Below are 22,042 nucleotides of genomic sequence, written 5' to 3'. Positions count from 1 at the left end.
GTTAATTAGATATGATTTAGAGAAAATAATAGGAAACTGTTCTGACACTGGATTGCTATGTTATCTATACCTTATTTAATTATCAAATGAGTTTGGATTTAAAAGTCTAAGATCTAGGCAATTTCTGAATTGCCTTGGTCCCCTGCAGCTTTGCATGATATTGTAAACAGGCTTGTTCTATAAAGATAAAGACATACAAAAAATATGGCTGACTGTGAAGGCTTGATCCATATATTTACTTGTTTTCAAAGATGGTTAATACAAAGTCTTCTGCTTTCCCTTGGTTTTAATATCTGAGCTGAAAATGCCTTTTCAAAGAATAAGCAATATTTTTGAAGACACTTCACCGTAATTTTTTCATGCATAGCAAAATGCTAGGGCTTGCTTATAGAAGGAGAGCCACTTTTGTTTCCAAGTAATTCCTTCATTATTTGAAATAACTTCTGCCTCCTCCATGCTGTCTTTCCCTTCTCTTCTGGCCGAGGATGTTTTCTCATTTTTAGTGAAGTTCTTTTCTTTTTTTCCTTATGTAGTGATTTTGGTTTTCCTTTGTTCTCCCTATTTGGTATGCACATGAAAGCGGATGGTCTGTCGTTCTCTGGGAGCAAATCCAGACGGCCTAAAGGACCCAATTAAAATTAGTATTCCACGCTATGTCCTGTGTGGGCAGGGAAAGGATGAACACTATGAGTTTGAAATAAAGGTAAGTGCTTTTCAGTTGCTTGTCCTTAACGTTTGGTGTCTCTGTAGACACGTTGCTTGCATTTGTACAACGGTAGCATCGTAATAACAATAATAATAGAAAAATGCCCTTTGTTTAAAACCAAGCGGTTTGTACTTTCCTCTGTCCAGTTGTTAGTGTTGAGTGTGACAGCATCACAGTTAGCAAAGATGGAAACAGCGTCTGGAAACGCACCTGAGAATCTGCTGAGTCCAGAAATCACCTTACTAACCCCGATGAAATGTAGGGCTTTTTGCGCTAAATGCAACTTTTGGTTCTGTGTCTTTCCGTTGTCTAAGTGGCTTCAGTACTGCTAAATAAGAGGCTGTGAGGGGGCATGCACCGTGCAGGACACTACAGAGACAGGTGTTTTTCAAGAGGATCCATTGTACACAGGGGGCTGGTGGTCAAACGCTTGGGGGTGAGCAGTTCCGGATCCAATATCGAATAATTCAGTTGGAAGTGTTTCAGAGTGGAGGATTAAATGCATTTTACTCACAGGAATGCGCCTTATTGAGATGTGTCAGGTATAGAAAACTTGTAGACTTGAAATATTTACCTGTAATAATGAAAGCATAATTGAAGCATTTTGCACGTATCCACAACAAAGACTTGATTCCTTTCAGGCTCTCTTTGTTGTTCTGACTCTTCCCACCCTGCTTTTCCAAGGTCTCGCTCCTCCAAAGTGGTATCTGCTTCCCTTCCATTCTAGTGGCTTCCGCAGTTGATCTGTGCAGAAATGCTGGAAAAAAAATGCATATTCATTATGTTTCCTCTGGTACTAAGCCAGTGTTTTTTCAAAGCAAGATGTGAAGTCTAATTGGAAATGTGTTCTCAGCGCATGTGGACATGTAGCACAACGGATGTACATGGCATCAGAGACAGAACTGGCAGCCGCCTTCCCTGAATGTGCTGCCAGATGCTTCCTTAGCTGGTGGAAGTTCAGAGGAGTGACCTGCCCTCACAGTCTGCAGGACCGTTGTTCAACTGTGCTCACATTCCCTTTTACAAAGGCTTTTATTAGGATGGGCAATCTTAGCTCTGTTTGAGCTAATTAAATTTTCATCTCGAAACATACTGCACAGTTTGTGGATGGAATACTTCCTTTTGCCTTTTGAACTTTGAATTTCCTGGGGCCAGTGAAAGCCCAGAGCCATAGAGACGCTGAGAGAAGAGTAAGCGCATACAAAACCTCCCCCTCCTGTTTGTAAAAAAGGACTGTTTTAGCTGCCAACTGGTTTCTGCACACGGGATTTACTAAACTGGGTAATGGTTTGTGACGGTAAATACACTAAAAAGGTATTTTCTCTTTTTAGTAAGATGGTCGATTTATTTTTTTTTTTTTTTGAGTATTCTCCCTTCATCCCTAAAACCCATGTAAGCATCTGCAAGATCTTAGGATGAAGGAACAGTTAAAGGGTATGTGCAGGAAGACTTGAACTTACCTGGAAGGAAATGTAATAGAAGAAAACTGTTGGAAATGGTTGGGATTTGTAACCTGGAAAGAACTGGAGGATGTATCAAACAGAGACAAAAATGCATTTGAAACTAGGCTCCAGCAGTTCTGTTCCTTGTATTTGGCTTCTGTGAGAACCTAACCTCAGGAACGGCACGGAAGGACTGGATGCTCTGGCTAAGAGTGGGGTACATGGAACGCCTATTCTCTTCTGTCCTACTTGCCAGTACCATTTTTTCTCTCCCTCCTGTGCTGTTTTTAGGCCGCATCTAAAAGAAACCCCTGCTCAAATAGCTGCTTTTCAAAGCAAAGAAATGGATGACATATGGGGTATCACGGGCTATCACTTCAATAATTGTATTCTTTTCCTGTCAGCGTCCTTAGAGCACTAAATATTTTTGTTGAAGCTCCTATGGACCTTAGTTTGGCAATCTTTGGGGTGTTTCTTACAGTCATTCCCTTACACAAATCATTCAGCTGTTTCTGCTTTTTCCTTTGCCTCCAGGCCTCTCTGTCACAGTGGGCTGCTTTTGCTGTGGTCAGGATTTGGCTCCAGGCTACAATCCGCAGACCTTCCTCAAACTTTTCTATTTTAAACCTTTCCCCTGCAGAGCTCCCAGCTCGAATTTGATCTGTATTAATCTCCAGCTGCTGTTAATTTTATTCTGCGGGAAATCAGAATATATGGCCTCGTGATTTCTTTTGCCTTAAAAATCAGGAAGGTAGGAAGACAGGGCAGGGAGAAGAGAATGTGTACCCGTCTATTTCATCGCTTCTTGATGGGTGAGGATGCTGTGTCAGTTGTTGAAATAATTCCTTATTTCAGCCTTACTTTACTTTCTTCAAGTTTATTTTCAGGTGGTCTCATACTAGAATACATGTCAGTCTTTGGGAAGAGCTGGGGCATTGTTAATTTCATTTCCTTTGCCAGCTCCCAAGTAAGTTTTCTTCACCAAGGTTCCTCTTGCTCTTGGGAAAATGGGTAGGTGACCTATTTGCATGTAACAGCACTTCGAAATCTGACGAAGGGGCAAGGGTTGATTGAGCTGAATTGTAAACCCTTGAATCCTAGGTATCTTGTAAGTATTTTCTTCAGCAGATGTTTCTAGTCATTGTGTTCATAGTTAAATCCTGGCATATTGCTGTATAGGGGAATAAATATAATAAATTTCTATATGTAACAAATATATAAGTTTCTTTTCGTGACATGCAGTAGTAAAAATGATTTCCTTTATACACCAAAAGGGAGAGAGTGAGTTCCACTTTTCTTGTCAGCGTCACGGTCAGTTCATAAGTCTTTCAACCTGAACATACCATCCAAAAATGTTTTCTTTTAGTGCAGGTTCACCATCTTGTCCATCTAGGCATATACAACAGTTTGGAACAGGCCAACGAGACGGTCTATCCACTCAGGTTCTTCCACTGGATACAGATCCTACTTTAAGATGTTGAGTGACTCTCAGGAGAACCTATTGGAGAGAGTTCAAAATCAAAACGAAGCCCGTACTTTATTAGAGTTAAGATAGCACCTTCTCCTTTTGCAGCAAGAGATGTCACAGAGCTGTTTGTGCTCATCTGCTATTAAGAATTCAACATGAATAGATACATTTCCAAAAAAACCTTCCATTTGAGTGACGGTTTTATATGTTGTCTTTAAAGACACGATGAAACAGTAGTAACTTAATCAGGTCTGAACATATTGATGTTAGAGCTGAGTCAGAGTACCAACACACTATTCTTGTATTCTCCTCTTCCTTTCATCTTGTTGTGATACGTGAAATATTCAGAGAAGGCTGAGCTAGAAACAGCATGTGGGAAGAGCTTTTGCGCGGATAAGACCGTTGGCATCTGTCACAGACAGTGCCTGTGGCTGCAGGCAGTATCTGTGGAGGGCAAAGGAGCAGCCAGGCAGCAGGGAAAGGGGGAACTCCCGCTCACATAAAGGCAACCGGGGTCTCCCGAGAGCAGGTGAGGGAAGCAAAGCCTGGAATCAAGCCCAGTCCTGCAGGGGATCCTCTGACAAGAAGGAAAGTTTGTAGATAAGCCTTCTCATTTTTATTCAGCTTTCCCTCGTCGTTCCGAGTTCTCTCATTTTATTTATCCTGTTTGATATTCTTTCAAAACTGGCTTTTTCTTGTGTTTCAAAGCCGTTCAGTCATCTTTCTTTGCCAAGTTCTCTACGGAGAAGATCCAGGCAGATGCACCCCAAAGCAGTGCTTTTCTCCAGGTCCGGTCACAGTTCTGGTCAGCCAAATGTCAGGGTGGGTCTGCTCAAAATATCAGTGTTTGTAGTCACAGTTTCTTTGTGAGCTCAGTGAGCTATTGCAGAATTGGAGTACAGCAGCAGCAATGCTCACTGATACGTATTTCTTAAAGAAAATTCTGCATGCCCCATATGTATCTAAATTAGAAAAAAAAAAAAAGCTTAATCTGTCCTTCCGTCCTCAACTTTGTCAGATTAATCCTCTCAATAATGAATACAAAAAATTTTCCAAGAAATTTTTAAGCAAGTTTTAGTTTTTCAGGTGCTGTATTCATAGACAGCACGAGGAACAGTTTCAACAAGGCTTGTTTTGAGAAATGTGAATTTTCACAATTACTGCAGACAGTTTAACCAGCCCAGATAAGTAAAGTGGGCGTGTTCTGTTCTTTCTGATTGCTTCAGAATCAGGTTGGAATATTTCCTCCCCACCTGTGGGTTTTTATTATATTTCTGTGGAGCACAAGGGGAACAAATTCTGACATGCTTTACTGTGAAAGCTGAAAACGTCTGTTAGGTTATTTCCTGGCAATCATCGTGCAGAAGAAGAGTTCAAGGAGACAGGACTGTGGTACTTCCTTTCAAATTTTTAAGTTTTACATAGGAAATGGTAAGCTTGAATAAAAAGACAAAAGTCACAATTCTGAGGCAAGTGTCTGATCACAATAGTGCCCAGATAAGAGTATTTTGAAAATCTGTCCTACAGGTTTACTCAACCATATTTTTTTTTTTAATTAAGAAAATATTTTAACTACCACATTAGCAAATTACAGGTAAAAAGTAAAGGGCTTTTAAAATTTGCTTTACTTGCTACTGTTCAAAAGATTTGAATATGTCTCAGTCCCAGACATACAGAGCCTACATAGTCTGCCATACAGCGTTTTTTAAATGGGGGAAAAGAATCCCAGCCCAAACTGGTCGGATCGGCTGTAGAAGTAAAAGGCCCTGTTCTGGAAATGCTATTGCTATGCCAAGTGCCTTGTAAATCTCCTATTGATTCTAATAACGTTCTTGTTGAGCTTTGGGGACAGGTTAAGATTTTGTTTAGCTTTGAAATTAATTTTCCAATAATATCGGCAGTAACAACAATACAATTTTGCAATACGTTACCTGCTAGTCTCATTACAAGAATTAGGAAAGTAAACGAAGAGGATGACAGGGACCGGAGTCAGGTCTAGCCAAGCCACCAGGGAACGCTCTGCAGAAAATCCTTCAGTTTTCCTGTTTTCCTTCCTGTCCATCTCTAACAAGTCGTTTATTAAACTTTGCAGAAGAAAACTGATAAATAATTGGCTGCAGGCAATTTGATTTGGGTGAGTTTGGTACCACCTTGTCACCTAGAGAGCTGCCAGATGCAGAGCTGACAACTGGATTGGCGAGCTGACATACACGCTCTTCCCCAGGCTGTGCAGCTCGAACAGTCCTTGGATGCTTTGTGCTGGATGGCTCCCCTAAAGGCACGCTTCTGTGACAAACCTAGGGGGAAACAGTGGTCACTTTTGAATAAAGATCATGTACAAATGAAATTATCACAGCAAAATTTCACAAGTCAGAACTATTAAAATACGGAATTAAAGCAGAAGGTGTAACATCTTTATTTTATGATTATCCATTGCACTCTGATGTTTACTTGAATATTAAAACCACAAAGCCCTTTATATTAAAGTAATTATTCAGAACAAAGTGGTTAATTGGTTAATCAAGATCAGCGCAGCTTGCTTATTCCTGAATAGTTACTTTTTTTTAGTTTTTTAGTTAAGCCTGCCCTACTCATGTTAAATCCATTCACTTGATTTGTAAAGTTTGAGATGCTGTTAACAATATATTGAGGGAGGGCAACTGCGTGAATTTTTTTAGTAAGGTAACATAGTCCATCGTGCAGATGTCCTAGTAGCAGGCAAGCTTATTGGTGACATGGAAGATGACTTTTATCCAAAATAATTAATCTACTTTATGGAGATGTGCTAGAAGAACCTACGTTTTAATATTTGTGAAAAGTTTTGAGAAGGCCAATTTTGTTTACTTAGATCTTTCAGTTAAAAATAGAGGTAAATGTAGGGGGAAAAAAAACCACCAACAAAGCAAAACCAAAAAGCTTGGTTCCTGATGTCCTAAGACATGCAATAATTTTTGGTTTCCAAACCACTTTGCCTGGTTTCCCTGCTGCGTATACACCAGCAAAGGCGACAGGGATGGGGAAGGGTGGACCAGAGATGAATTTGTTGTGAACATGAAGTAGCAGTTGTCAAGAGCAGTGCTTGGGCTCTGGGTTGGTTTTTTTTGGGTTTTTTTTGTTTGTTTGTTTTTTTTTTTCTCTTACTTGATTATCTTGCTCCACTGTGATTTTCTGTCCCTCTGTAACTTCGGCACGCTCAGTAGTGAGGGGATCTACTGGCTCGTTTTAGGAGTCACTATAGGATTAGAATCCAAGCCTGCGTCTTTGTGAAATGCATTTTGTGAAAATGCTTATTTTTGATCTTCACGCATTAAATTCATAGCTAGGCAGAGGCAATATCGCTTATCAGGCCTGTTAGATTAAAAAAGCAACAGTCTTTTCAGGTTTAGGCAATGCCAGTTGGCTTTTTCCACCTCTACTAGGTGGTGTAGAAAAATGCCCCGTCTCCCTGCTGCATTGCTTCTTGCTACCCTTGGATCACCAGAGCTACAGAAAGACCTCGCTGTAAAATCAAAGGCTCCAGTCATAGGACTTTTGTGACCCACTTACAAATTTCTTTCATTTCGCCTAATTTCAAACAGAGAAAAATTTTCATTCCCTGAAATGTCGGTTGGTTTCTCAGGTTCAGCCGGGATTTGGTGAATAACTGATGGCAAGGTTGGCCTGCCCTCCCCCTTCGCTCCTGTTGCTGTGCGCTTTATTCACGGGAATAATTCTGTTGATTTTAATGAAACTTCCTGTATAAACGGGATGTTCATCAACATGTTGATGACACAGGCACAGAATGCTTTTAAGTAATGTCTTCTACTGAAAGCCGGCATATATAATTTTTTGCCTGACAAATTGGAATCCCATTCTATGTGATAATGAGTTCTGTGTGTCCGAGAAACTTGTATTTATTATTTGTGTGTGTATCTGTGTATACGTGTGTGTGCGTGTATGAGAATATATACATTTCTATGGATGTATAGAGAGGCCATATTACAGTTGTGCTGGGTGTTATTCATTCATTAATGGCGCACCCGCTGATTGTAATGCTGTGAGCTGCGTAGATGCACCAAGGAGTGATTGGGGATATTTTAATGTGTTTACAGCCTTGTCAAACCACACCGGAATAAGGAATAAACGCGTTCAGTTTTTTTGCTTTGCAATCAGCATTCCTTAATAAATACGGTTCTGTCGCTGTAATGAAAGAAAAATTAAGTAAACCTATGAAAGCTTATGAATTTAAGGGAACTAAGAATTGTCTGTTTTAGTCTGATAACCTTGTGTACTGCGTGGTTTTTAGTGTTAGGCATTGTGTGGTTTTACTTCTGTTTCTTCTTTTTTTTATCGTCTGATACAGATAACAGTCCTGGATGAGACGTGGACAGTGTTCAGGCGGTACAGTCGTTTTCGGGAAATGCATAAAACTTTAAAACTGAAGTACCCAGAGGTAAGTTCTGGTAAATCTTCTTTTGCAGAAAAGGGTAGACGTAGAGACTTGAAAATAAGGGTTTTTTTTTCTTTTTTGAAAGAAGTTTACTCAAAACCAATATTCCTCTCATCTGTATGCTTCTAGTAAGATTGGCAAGCCCTTCAGCAGTTTAAAGATTCAAGGCTGCTAGATACAGGATGGATGTTGCAGTGAAACTGTGACTCCGTGTGTTGCCTCGAGGCATTAATTCCCTTTGCTGCTGACTGGCATCGTTCCCTGGAGGTTCCTGTTTTGTTCGTTGCAAGGTACTTGCAGTCAGATCGTGTCATCCTGACAACTCCTCATTTAACAGAAGAGCGTTGTTCCACAGATACCTTTTTGTAATAGCGGCTTCCAGGTTTCTGCAAAATGGAAAATTGATCTTTCTGACCACCTCGGAGACTCTGGGCATTCAGGATATGAGGAGCTGTGCCTGACAGAGCTTTATTTCGTCGGAGCGAGCGTTTGTAGAATTACAGTTCTTGGTTTCCACATCTAACTTTTAATTATTAACATTTGGCTTCCTTTCTACATGTTCCCTTGGATATTAGAAGAAATAAATCTTTCAAGCAGTGGAAGTGATCCTGACTTGAGAGTTAGCACAAGTAAAGAAGCCTGGGCCATATATTCATGGGCAATATATTAAAAAAAACACCAATATGCTCGAAAAAGAGAGAGATGCAATCCTGTGCAAATGCTTTCTTGGTCTTCATTGACATATTCTTTAAGCTAAAAACTAACTGAGCATGGAACGACCTTGAGTTTTAAAGAGTAAAATATGTAGATCTGTGTTTTGTAAGGATTCTGGGACTTAAGATCATTCACATTCCAAAACACTATGAAAACCCGAAATTGAAACTGCCACGCACCAAATACCGAAAGAAAAGTTTCAAAAAAAAAAAAAAAAAAAAAAAAAAGAGAGAAAAGAAAACTAGGTCAAAATTTTAAAGGTAAAAATGAGTTTTGAATGGAAAATCGAAATGTTCTCTTTCCACAAATGCTTTTAAAAATATTACTTGTGAATGAACATCAGTATCATATTTTAGATTCGAATGAATTGCCACTTCTTCTGGAATGCTAGAGTTATAGTCTGTCAACGGTAATATCCTAATTGCATCTAACTCTTGAAAAAACAGCTAGGCAGTCATCCAGTTGAAAAAGAAAGGGGCCACCTGAATCCCTCTGCAGACTGATCTTCCCCGTTTAGGAAAATATGTGTTTGAGTAGTCATTTTCAGAGTCTGTTATCGGTCCTGACAGTAAATTGAGGAGTAATTGAATTTGGCTTTTACGGTTATGTCAGAGGGAGATCAGCTTCTTTCTTATATGTAGTAATCAGATTCAGGAGAAATCTGATGTTCTTAAAGCCGCTATTAAAATGTCCTGTGTGCTGCAGCGTATTCATGTCACCTCTTTGAATCAAACGTTTGTGATTCACAGTAGAAACTCAGGCTTTTTCTGGTGTTACAGGAGGGAGTGGGAGTTTTCTTGGGTTTTGTTTGTTTCGAAGAACCATGGGAACATAGGAGTGGTATTAATAGGTCAAAATAAAGTCCAGCATCCAAGAACATACAACTATATACAAATGAGGAAAGAAACCCCAGTCTAGAGCTAAAGGTATATAGCTTTCTTCGTCTTGGAGTCTTCCTAGCTGAAGTTATTTTTGTTGTAATTAATAAGTCATAATTAATATTTTCCCTGAGGATTTTATCTATATTTTCCATTCTCTACACCACTCACTTTATACATATCTTATATAGGCAATTTTCTTTTGCTGCTTTTGTTTTTTAGCTTCTTCCTGTGGTTGGTGGTCATGCTTGCAAGGTTAATACATTCTCTAGTTTAACGTGCCAGTTGGTTTCTTACTGACACTTCTGTGTCGCCATATGTCTGTGTCTTAGGTAAACTTACTGAGATTCATATCTAGTACGTTAAAGGAATTATTGGTTTAACTATGCAGGTGATTAAATTTCAAATTTCCACATAGGAAACGCTTCATAGTATGTTTTATTAAGTTATCTGTTCCCTTCTCAACAATTTTTGTAAGTCGGGGCAAATACCAAGTCTATTAAGTTTGACAATATAACTTTCCCTAAAATATCATACTCTTTGGTGAAACATAGTAATGTGTTTTGGCTTCTAATATACTTAAAAGACATGTTTGGTCACATTATTTTCTGAAACAAGAGATCTATAGCTTTAGTAGTATCTTCTTCCAGCCTTTATCAAGCCTCCACTCCACAACAGCCTTCAATAAATTACCAGTGAGGTTCAAGTATGCGTATCTTTGCCAAGGACAAAGCACACTAAAGTTCAGGAGAAGTGAGATAAGAATTTGATCATGTCATCTACTGCTTTTAGAGAGGTACTGTCGCTTAAGTACCTGTTCTGGAAGCCCTTGCAGCACTGATGTTGTCTTCTTTATTTTACGTAGTACAGGCTGTCGCCTTGTGTCCACTCCAGCTGTGGCACTCAGGGCACCACGAGGAAATGGCAAGTTTGTGGGCAGAAGAAACCTAGCTAATACGCAGTTGGTTTCTTCTACTTGTCAGCATTTCTATAAACTACTGTGTCCTTGTTTATCAGAGGGGAAGAGCACATTGCGATAGATGAAACATAATATCCTGTGCTGTCTTGAAGATTTGGTGTTTGTTTTCTTTGAAGGAATCTCATTATCGATGTTACATATGTGAATGATGGATAGCTTCCCATATTTTTACCTTTATTTAAAATAGCCTTAATTTATGTTAATTTTGGATTAGTTTTGCAACGTGAGTAGGAGTTCAGTTTGTTTGGTAAATTGAAAATCATCTGTCTGCGTCTGCTCATCTGTCATTGACCTAATTTGGGATTTACCATGATGCTAAAATGCATTTTAATACCAAACTTGGCAAAGTTGCGTACTTAGTTACAGTATATTATTCCAAAGAAAGTTGATCCTTAAAAGCGATGTTATCAGAATCCATCAGAGTTAAATTTTATCTTGCATAGTTCACCTTCCAACTCTAAATTAATATTTATAATGAACAGCGAAAATACTGTGGACGTGTTTAATGTATGAGTGTCCTGCTTTTAGAAGTGAACTTTACAGCTCATTAGTTGCTGAGCTCTGAGTTACTACATCAGTATTTTAATAATTTGCTGATCTTGCATTTCGTGTTGCTGCCACTGAATTCCCATAGGAGTGTATTGGCAAACTGATTTATTAGGAAAGTTTAAAAAAAAAAAAAGTGTCTCTTTCAGAAGCGGAAACTATCTAACGTCTTCCAGTCTTACAATATGCCACATATTTTATACACCTGCACGTTTTTTCTAATGTAATTAAGTGGCTGCTGACAACTGGATATCTAATTGAAGTATGTCATATGCAAATTTTGAAAGACTGAAGAAGCTGCAGCAGGGTGAGATCATGCCAGTGACAGATAAGCACCAAGCATTTAACGGTGCCTGGTTTTTTTTTCGGTCTGCATGATTGTCATTTGCCCAGCTTCAGCTTTCTTACACTGCTACATTATTAATGACTCCCTTATTATTTTTGGAATTCTAATTAAGACCATGCTTGGCTTTCAGTTGCAGTAGTCTCTGTAATGAGTGTACTTCTTGTTTGTTAGTCAGAAACAGGAGCAAACGGGGTCTTTAATAGAGAAGTGAGAACTTTCAGAGTAAGATTCTCCTTTTTTTCCTTCCTCTTTATCTTTTCTTATCAGTTCATGGTTTTGAAATTCTACCAGAGTGCTGGTTTCTGCAGAAAACCTTCCCTTCCTGATCAGTGTCTTGCTGTGAGGGGAAAACCCACTCTCCCATCTCTGTTAGTTCAGCAAGGTTGAGTGATGTACTGTTGTGATGGCCAGTGCTCCCTTCTTCACGCTTTCTTATCTCTTCCCTCTTTCAAAGGAGAGCAGAGGAACAATTGTCTATTTGTTTTTACCTACCAAAATCCAACGTTTATGAAGTCCCTCCTTATTGTGGGAGTCCTTAATTCCTACTTGGAGCAAGGTGTCTAAGTTGGGTTTTGTGGGGTTTTCACTGTAGGCTCTGCTTATGGAGTTCCCTGTCAATCTTCTTGAAACATCTTTGGGTGCGTAAAAATCTCTACATGGTGTTAAGGGAAGGACCTGCTATTGATGCATTTTTATTAGTAATAGTGATTCTTCACTTAAAATATTAGTCAAATCCGTGGATACCTGCCAAAGAGAAGATAAATGGTATGCTTGCATTTATAGACTCATTCATGGAGATAAGGACATATGTCTGTAGGCAAGACTTCTGCAGGAGTGCCAAAGCTATTGACTTCTGGCTTATTCAACAGAATAAGCAATAATTTGTGTATTTGTATTTGATGAATGGAGGTCTGTATATAAATACATTATTGTATCTTTCACAGTCTCACAGAATCATAGAATAGTCTGGGTTGGAAGGGACCTTCAAAGGTCATCTAGTCCAAGCCCCCTGCAATGAGCAGGGACATCTTCAACTCCATCAGGTTGCCCAGAGCCCCATCTAACCTGACCCTGAATGTTTCTAGGGATGGGGCACCTACCACCTCTGGGCAACCTATGACAGTGTTTCACCAACCCCATTGTAAAGAATTTCTTCCTTATATCTAGTCTAAATCCACCCTCTTTTAGTTTAAAACCATTGCCCCTTGTCCTATCACAGCAGGCCCTGCTAAAAATTCTGTCCCTGTCTTTCCTGTAGGCCCCCTTTAAATACTGAAAGGCCACAATAATGTCTCCCCAGAGCCTTCTCCAGGCTGAACAACCTCAAGTCTCTCAGCCTGTCCTCACAGGGGAGGTACTCCAGCCCTCTGATCATCTTCGTGGCCCTCTGCTGGACCCGTTCCAATGTGTCTTTCCTGTGCTGAGGGTTCCAGAGCTGGACGCAGTACTCCAGGTGGGGTCTCACCAGAGCAGAGTAGAGGGGCAGAATCACCTCCCTCCACCTGCTGGACACGCTGCTTTTGATGCAGCCCAGGATAAAGCTGGCTTTCTGGGCTGCAAGTGCACGCTGTCGGCTCATGTCCACCTTTTCATCCACCAGTACCCCCAAGTCCTTCTTGTCAGGGCTGCTCTCAGTGCCTTCATCCCCTGGCCTGTATTGATAGCAGGTGTTGCCCCGACCCAAGTGCAGGACCCTGCACTTGGCCTTGTTGAACCTCATGAGGTTCACATGGGCCCGCTTCTCAAGCCTGCCCAGGTCCCTCTGGATGGCATCCCATCCCTCAGGTATGCTGACCGCAGCACTCACCTTGGTCTGTGTTGTTGATGAAGATATTAAACACTCTAAACCACAGAAGGACCACTTATAATTTTTAAAGATTTTCAGGTTGTAATTGAGCCAGCTTCCCCTTCTGCTGGTCTGGTTTTTATCATCTCGCATGACTGAATGGGTGCATAATATCCATATCTGAAGCAGAAGGAACATCTACGTAAAGTTAAGCCTTCAAGCCATGTGATCTGCCTCTACCCACATCTGCTGTTCCCACCAGGAAAATGAGTGTGTGCGATACATTGCAGTAACACATCAATATCATGAATCGCATAGGTTAGGAGTAGAGATTGTTGCTTGGATGACAGTGTTTTTCAGCCACAGTAAGTATTTTATAACCATTAGGGAAAAATCCTGTCTGGTTTCCTTTTTTTTTTTTTTTTTTAGTGTAGTGTTCTGGAGGAAAGGCTCTCAATGGTAGTGTCAATGAGAGCTATATTCCTTCTTTTTATTTCTGAAGATAATATCTCCTCTGCTTCTGAGAAGTCTCTTTGGCAGAGTATCATTCTGTTTGAGTGAACTTGAGGCTCTCGTCAACTGGAGGAGTTAACAGGCTGCTCTTTGCTTTGCATACTTCTATGAATTGCATGAAATTCAACGAGCGGAAAATATTTCTCACGCTTTCCAAAAATAGTATGTGAATGTTTTTGAAAATAGGGTTGAATTCAAAACATTTGTTGCAAGCTTATTTTAAAAATATTTTAAAATATTTCTGATTTTTTTTTTCAAAACTCAAAAGTAGTCTGTCCATTTTTTTGCTGGAAGTATTTTGCATCTCAAAGAATAGAGACAAGAAATATTTTGCATCTCAGTGAAGCCAGTTTCTGATTCATCCATCCATACTTCCCACAACCACCCAACATACTATGTATGTGTTTGCTATTAAACTAGAACAGACAGTAGTTTTGTAATCCTTTCTTAAGCTCTTTTTAGCCTCTTTTTTGAGTCCTATATATTGTTTAGGAGTAATTCAACTCTGTAATGATGAATGAAGAGGCATGAACTGTTCGTGTAGCCACCACTGACCGATCACATTGTCACAGAATCACAGAATGGCGGGGGTTGGAAGGGACCTCTGGAGATCATCTAGTCCAACCCCCTGCCAGAGCAGGGTCACCCAGAGCAGGTTGCACAGGAACGCGTCCAGGTGGGTTTGGAATGTCTCCAGAGACGGAGACTCCACCACCTCTCTGGGCAGCCTGTGCCAGTAACTTGATAAGTACTAAGTGATAATTACTTGCTAAGTAATAAGTGGAAGAAATCTTCAACACAAAGTGCTGGCACAGATAATGGTGAGGGGATGAGTCTGAGGTGAAGCCATTAATTTTAGGAGAGCATCCATGGATTCTGGAAGAGATTCCAGGATCGCTGACAGAAAAATGCAATTTTTGACTAACTTTCAAGACACGGTATATGGGAGTTTAGGGATTTTTATACTTCCTCCCCGATAGCCTCAAAGATAATTAGGCAATTTCTATGTATTTCTGTAATTATTAAATCATTTTTAAAAGTCTTATCGGAGATGCGGAGTTCTCCTTCCTAAGGAAGAATGCAAGCAGAGCGATTAAAACGGGACCAGAGCGTAAGGCAGCACAGACTTGTGCAGAGCGCTTAAGGCAGCGTTTGGGCTGGGATCTTGGCTGTCTGGCTGCTCCAATTCTGCTTTGTAACTGTGCAGCTGTAGCGTTTCATTAAATGTAAAATTTTTGTTAATCTCCCGGGATTACTTTGAAAGGGAAAAAGGATGGGGAAGCAATAACTTTGAGGCACTTGGCTTGCAGGGCTGGCGAGCCAGTTGCCGTGTAACCAGTGAGGTCCTGGAGCTTAGGAGCTGCTTTGGCAGCACAACTCAAAAGCTTGTTGCATCAGAGCTGGCCGGCCTGAAGCTCTGCTGGTTTTACCATTGGATTTTCTCATTTGCTGGCATCAGTAACTGTATATTTAATTAATATATAAGATTTAGCTGGTACGCTCACATTGAATGCAAAACTCTGGACATTTGGATGCTTCCAGTGTTCAACTATAAGTAGCGTAAAGCGCTATAGCTGTAATTAACTGTAGCTAAAAACTTCTAAGATGATATTTAAAATGAGTTTGTTCTGAAACCTGCAATGCTTATGCCAAAGCCTTGATGCTGCGGTGACTGAAGTCCCAATCCGTTCACAAGTTCGATGATTGTTGAGATTGATATTTAGAAAGAGGCATAACAAATTTAATATGACAACCTTAGGACAAACACTAAGAATGCATAAACAGTCTAAAATCTTTTTTTGGCTGGAAACGGTATTTTCTGGGCACAGATTGAAGTGAAAATTGTTTGCAACATTGATGTGCTTATAAATAGCAACTGCCATGATGTGTATTAAAATAATATCTCTGGCAGAATCATAAGTATATAGAAAAGCATTTAGAAAATAGTTTTTGAAATATATATCCTAAACTAATGGCAGACCTTAATTTTTACTTTCTAGACTGGAATGTTCCTGCCCTTGGTAATATATCTTTCCGTAAATATTGAAAGAAAAATAAAGTAGTAATTTTTAGAATACATATCTGTGTGTAAACCATATAATACTATTATACATGCATGTGATTATAGCCTTCACCTTTATTTAGTACAAATTACAGTAATTATGGTATAGATAATTAACATTCATATTCTTGTCACTTATAACAGCCGGGAAGTACATACACAGGAAGAATATTTTGTCACATGCATGTTTCCAGCTCCCTTCCTAATTATATTATGTGCAGAGCGTTCTGAAAGCCTGCAGGTTTATATATGTAGTATTTCCATATCAGCTGTAGTTTGCCACTAGCTACAGAAGTGATTGAAGAGGTAGATCTTTAAATGCTTTATCTGGCCATTCTTTCTGCAGCACGAAACTTTTGGCTTGCCGATAATCTTAAAAGAAATCATAGAAGTTTGCTCCGTACACCAGTCTACAAATGAACAGGAGAATTTGTTCCCATAAGTAAAGTGTGAAAACTGTATCATGTAGTTCAGTGCAAGTTTGATTAAGGGGGAGTGTATTTATTCCATGTGGTCTCTCTGAATTCATAGTTGCTAACCAGGACTGGAACATCTGAGGCACAGCAAACCCCTTGGCATATTTGCTTCCGACATAATAAGCAATCCCCAGTCTATTTCTAGTGGGGAAAATGAATTCAGTGTGTGAATTTCTTGTCGTAAAACTGAATCTGAATGTGTAAGAGCCTCATGAAAGCCCGGCTTTGGGATTAATTTGTGATTATTGTGGTTTTGGGTGCTAGATTTGTGCAGCAAATTTTCCTTGGCTTGGTAGAGGCAATTCTGCAGAAACACAGTTTCTTTCTCTCTCTCCTCCTTCCCCTTCCTCCTTCCTGTGTTTTGGTTGATGATGAGACTTTTTTTTTTTTTTTTTTTTTTTTTGTCCTGAGCAGCTAACAAAACCTGTGAGTTTCCAAACAGTTCTGTGGGGAAAATACTGTTAGCTTTATAGGTCTTCTGATAAATTCAGCACAAGACAAGACTAACTTGAGCACAAGACCAAGACTAACATCAAATGCCAGGTTTCACTGATTGTGCTGTGCAAAAGTCTTATACATTAGTAATGTAGAAATTGAAAAAAGAAGCATCTTGAGAGGGGCCAAGTCCTTCATCTCCTAATTTGTGAACCATTTGACAGAGTAATTGCTTTGATTATTTGATAATCGGATTTTCGAGACTCTGCTCAATTATGTAGTGAATTTGTATGATATCAAAATATTCATGTTGTTTTACCAGTAAAATAGTTTTAAGTGGATAACAGCTGTCTGCAAGAGAGGAATGCCTCTGAGAAGAACCTTTCCTGGACAATGTGACCTAAAGTTATATTAGGAAAAATTTTTACACTGAAAGGGTTATTAATCATTGGAACAGGCTGCCCAGGGAAGTGGTTGAGGCACCATCCCTGGAGGTATTTAAAAGATGGACAGACATAGTGCTTAGAGATATGGTTTAGCGATGGTTTTTGTCAGAGTTAGGTTGATGGTTGGACTCGATGATCTGAAAGGTCCCTTCCAACCTGGGTGATTTTATGATTCTATGAGTGCTCGCTGAGATTCAGCTGTTCTTTAGCTGCTCCTGACTGTCTGTAGGCTTGGGGAACACCTTAGGCTGCAGCTCTGTCTCTCTATTTTCTTCCTGCTTAGTGAATGGCAGAAGGGAGGACTTGAGTTCTTGCTGTTTCTTCCTTTTTTTTTTTTTTTTAACGATGGCCTTGCTTTGGAGGCCTCTAAGACTTGTTCTCCATTAATCATTAGCTGTTATTGACAGCCTCGCTGCCTTCTAAGGCTTTTGTGAAGAAAAGCTTGTTCTCACTGTGTGGGTCAGGGATATACTGCTAGATTAAGTAGACTTCTCAAGTCAAAGCCTTTGGTTTCAGTTGATTTAGGATATGATGACCCAGCTGTAACTCTAGTTTTTGTGAAAATACCCAGGTTAGTTTTGAACAAATAGCATAGATAGTAGCAAAAACTGTCTGGTTCCAACTGTGCTGCCCACTGCATTTTTTTCATTTAGATGGTATTACTGACACAACTGCAGATGGGAAGCTGTTGTGATAAACTTTATTCACTGCCTAATCTGGAGGATTATACCAAGCTTCTCTTGAGCCTCACATGGCAGGATTTGAGCAGGATATATTACAGGGTTGTCCTCTCTTTAGAACCACTGGGAGAATGGACAAGGAAATACAGGTTGCAGATTTTGCCGTACAGTAAGAATATTTAGCTGTTTATTTTGGCATTCCTGTATTGAGTGACTTATTATCAAAACAGAATTGAGATACAGGCAGTTGTTAACTGATGGAGACCCCGTTCAGCTAAGGCCGATGTAGTCTGCAAGAAAGAAAAGCTTCTAAAAAAACAGTTCTCCCCCTCTGTATTTGATAACAGTTGTTACACGTTTTAATGTACATTTATGGTTTATAGTTTATCTAGCTGCTCTTGAAGACTCAAAGATGATATGTATTTTATGCTGAGGTGTTGACCTTGTCATTCACGTTTTTGGGGTGTACAAGTTAAATTGAAGCACGGTTCCTTGTCTCTGTAGGCCCCATTTGTGCTCACTATAGAGAGATCAGTGCCTTCAGGTGGCATTTCAGAGCACCCGAGGTGAGTCTCCTTCCCTGACCTTCTTGCTGTGGAGGATCCTGCACAGATGCCAGGGAGCAGGAAGGTGGGGGCTGTCCCACAATGGGAGACAAGCTGGGAGGTGAGGGTGGCTGCAGCACAGGTCGCAGCGGGGACCTCGGTGGCCAGGGCACGGTCTAGCAGTACCTGAGCAGGGCCAGGACGGTGACAGGGCCCCCTCCTCCGGTTGACAGTCAGGGATCAGCTGGCAGGGTGAGGTGAGAAGTCAGGTCCAGGGTCCATCCGAGAGAGGGCAATTACTAGTGAAGCACTGAGAGCCACTAATTGGAACTGCAGCGTTCTGTTGTAAATATCACCCTTTTTAATATGTTAGGCCGGTTAAATGGTGAATTTGCTTTAAAAAACTAAGCAAACAAAAAAAACCCCAACCACTAAACCCAACCTTATGGCTAGCATTGTCACATTCTACAAGAGGCTTCTTTTATTTAAGGGTCTTTCATAAATATTAGTTTATCACGTTACGGCTAATGAGCTTTCAGACTCGATTATAGTGAAAATAATATTGTGTTTCTTAATTAAAAATGGGTTGAGTTTAGAAGAAAGGAAGAGAACAAATTTCTCAGGCCTGTACAGCTGATGGTATAGTTTCTAAATGAGTTTCTAAAAGCCTTCGGTTTTGTATTCACAATGAGATCTTCCTCTAAGATTCTCAGGATATTTTCTTGACTGCTGTAATGTAAATACATTTAAAAAAATAAATCTGGAAGGATCTTTTACCATCTGTCTCTGCAACACAGAACGTACAGAAGGCTCCATCTTACAAGAGAGAATTGTCTGTCCCACTACAGAGCCCAGAGCAAGAAAGCCCAAGCAGTAAAATTTATTAGACATCCCTGCATGACAAAAATCAATAAAATACAATCTCTTGTGGTTTAATATGAAAATAAACATAAAGAAGCAGGGGCTGTGAGGAGAAATATTGAGCTGCAGCTATGGAATTGAAAACGTCAAGAGGAGAAGACTGAAAGTGGAGGATGTTGTCCAGTTTATTGTAGGGTGTATTTCAGAACCAAAGCCAGAAATAACAGTGCGGAGGGGAAGCTGTCTGGCCACGTCTGAAAAACAGAATTCCTTACGGTGATGTTGGTGATGTTAGTGTGAGCGAGATGAAAAAACACGCTTTTCATGGGCGCCAAACTTCGTGAGCCAGTGTTAAAACAGTCAATTAATTCAAGATTATTTATAAATGGTTATGACGCTGTGAATGATAAAAAGAATCAAAGCTACGGTTCTCTTTGGCCACTTTTTTTTCTGTATTGAATCTCTTCTTTTCTATCATACTTAGTTGTAGGTACTACTGGGTATTAATGATACCTTTATAGTTTGTGTTGTGCAGTGCTGTCAGCAATGCAGGTGCTTTGAGGCTGTTTGAGTGTACGCTCTGTATTTTCTATGAAATACTTTGAATTTCTTTCAAACTGCATCTGAACACTGCATGTCCTACTCTTGTTATGTCCTTTTTTTTTTTTTTTTTTGGAAAAAAATACAGCAAAACTTCAGCGGTATTTTAAATTGCTCACTCAATTCTAACTCAAATTTTATTTTTATTTTTAAATCAGGGAATAAATAAGAATACTTTTAAGTTCAGTTCAATTTTTGAATAGTACCAGTGTTGTTAAAGCAATTGCAAACTACTGTATTGCAGGGTTTTATTTACATATGTAGAGTAGCATAATTTCCATTCTGATTGTACCTGAAAACTCTTATGTGCTATAAATTGTAAGGACACTGTAAAAAAAAAAAAAATATATATATATAAAAAAAATTTAAAAATCATGTGGTCTTTTAGCTTTCCCCTGCTTTCTTGGGTTACTGCAACTCGTGTAGGTGGAGCTGCATCACTCGTACCCAGACTCAGTGATGCAGTGCTTGTTGGGGACAGAAATATTATAGCCTTCTAGAGAGCATCTGACAGACAGTAATTGTGAAATTACACGTAATCCAAACCTAAATACTTGCAATAGTTAAGCACATCCCTGTTCTCTCCCCTGCCCTGAATAATGATGTTGACTTTGGTACCATGGCAATTTTAATCGAGTGTGTCTTTGAGCTTTCCATGTATATGCGGTATATACATGGGTCTTGCTTTCTAAGCCATTTATCTTCAAGTGCTTGACCAAGAAATTTTATTATACTTGGAAACAAATATCTATTCTCACCGCCATGCCTAGGATCTCAAGAGCAGGACTAAATGGGGTATTGCTTGTGAAACTGGTAGTAACAGTGATCTTTCTGGTCCCCATAGTTGCTTTTTCCGTCCTCCAGATTCAAAATCCTCTGCCAAGCAAGCTCCTGAAAAATGTGCCTTTTTTTTATTACATTTCATTACTTACCTTCATTTTAAGCTTTACCTAGTGACAGCAGTGGCAGTGGGACGAAAATCCCAAATTTGTGTGAGGCTTACAGCTAGTTTTTTCACCCTGTGATAAAGCAGCTAGTTCTGTAGCATCTCTAAGAGTAGCCAGAAGTGAACGGTTACGTATCACCTATGTGACTATCAATGACTTACTGTTGGAAAGGGCACTAAGGAGTTCCTTTTAAGTCTCCCATTTGCGTACTTGCACTGCGCTTTCTCTGGTTTTATCATTTTACATGACGCAGAAGGCTAGCTAACTTCTTGTAAGCAGTTTGTTGTGAGAGTTGCTGCTTCCTCTCTATAAAAATCAAACTCAGAGGCACCCTGCGTCTTTGCCTGCAGGTGTATTTCTCTGTGACAGCTGTTCTTTAAGACCCTGAGATCTGCCATTAATTTTGAGTAGTCAGAAAGGCATCCATCTAGTCAGCAGTAGAAATTATTGCTGCTCTTTGATGAGTTTTCATTATTAGCATTTCTCCAAGGCAAGGGTGACTGAAATTTATGGTATCAGTTGGCCACACGAGACAGGGATGTTTCATAAATGCTGCCAGATGTCACTGAGATGAGCTCATATGCAACAAGCCACCCTTTTTTTGGAAGAGCTGTTAAAACTGCTCTGGCGAATTCTCCTCTCTGAAACTATTTCTGTTGCTTAGGCCAAATGGTATTGTGACTTCTCGTTGTACGATCAAAGTGGCCTGATAGCCAACGTGGCATTAGCAGGAACGTGATGCGGAGTGGGGCAAGGCTGTGCACTGCCACAGCGAAGATGGTGTCTGCTGCATGGCCCACCTTGTACTACTGCAGGGACACTTCCTTAGCCTTGCTCGAAATCCCAGCAGGAAGGTAATGAATCAAATCCCAAATCGTTTTTGAAAGGGAAATAAGCCCCGCAGACAGTAGCAGAAAATTCCTTTTTTAACATCTTTTTGAGAAGTGGGGTCTGAGCCATGCAGTGATGAAGACTGATTAATGAGTTGAGTTTTGAAGACGTGACTTTGCAAACCCAGCAGTTGTTGCCATTTCTTTGAAGAAATAACCAAGCACCATGATCTGAGACTACATGGGAAGAAAAAAAAAAAGAAAAAAAAAAAAAAAAAGAAATGTTTAGTTTGCAAAATCATGAGCTAAAAGTGTAGAATGGGTTAAACTTGTCCATAGACTGTCTAGGTCAG

General features: G+C 39.9%; 1 protein-coding gene across 3 annotated transcripts in view; it reads left to right on the top strand.

The window, feature by feature from the left end:
• The window catches only part of KIF16B (kinesin family member 16B), a 139,531-nt gene that overhangs the window by 92,219 nt on the left and 25,270 nt on the right, over nucleotides 1–22,042 (top strand). For 2 of the 3 annotated variants that reach the window (XM_063327863.1, XM_063327862.1), the window contains 2 exons: nucleotides 581–703; nucleotides 7,959–8,048. In XM_063327863.1, coding sequence (XP_063183933.1) covers nucleotides 581–703; nucleotides 7,959–8,048 — 213 coding nt within the window. Of the gene's footprint in view, nucleotides 1–533; nucleotides 704–7,958; nucleotides 8,049–22,042 lie in introns of those variants that run through there. The other variant, XM_063327864.1, reaches the window with a different exon arrangement.

The sequence above is a fragment of the Chroicocephalus ridibundus genome, chromosome 3, assembly GCF_963924245.1.
Source record: "Chroicocephalus ridibundus chromosome 3, bChrRid1.1, whole genome shotgun sequence".
NCBI classification, from domain to species: domain Eukaryota; kingdom Metazoa; phylum Chordata; class Aves; order Charadriiformes; family Laridae; genus Chroicocephalus; species Chroicocephalus ridibundus.
This window is presented reverse-complemented; position numbering and strand designations above follow the sequence as displayed.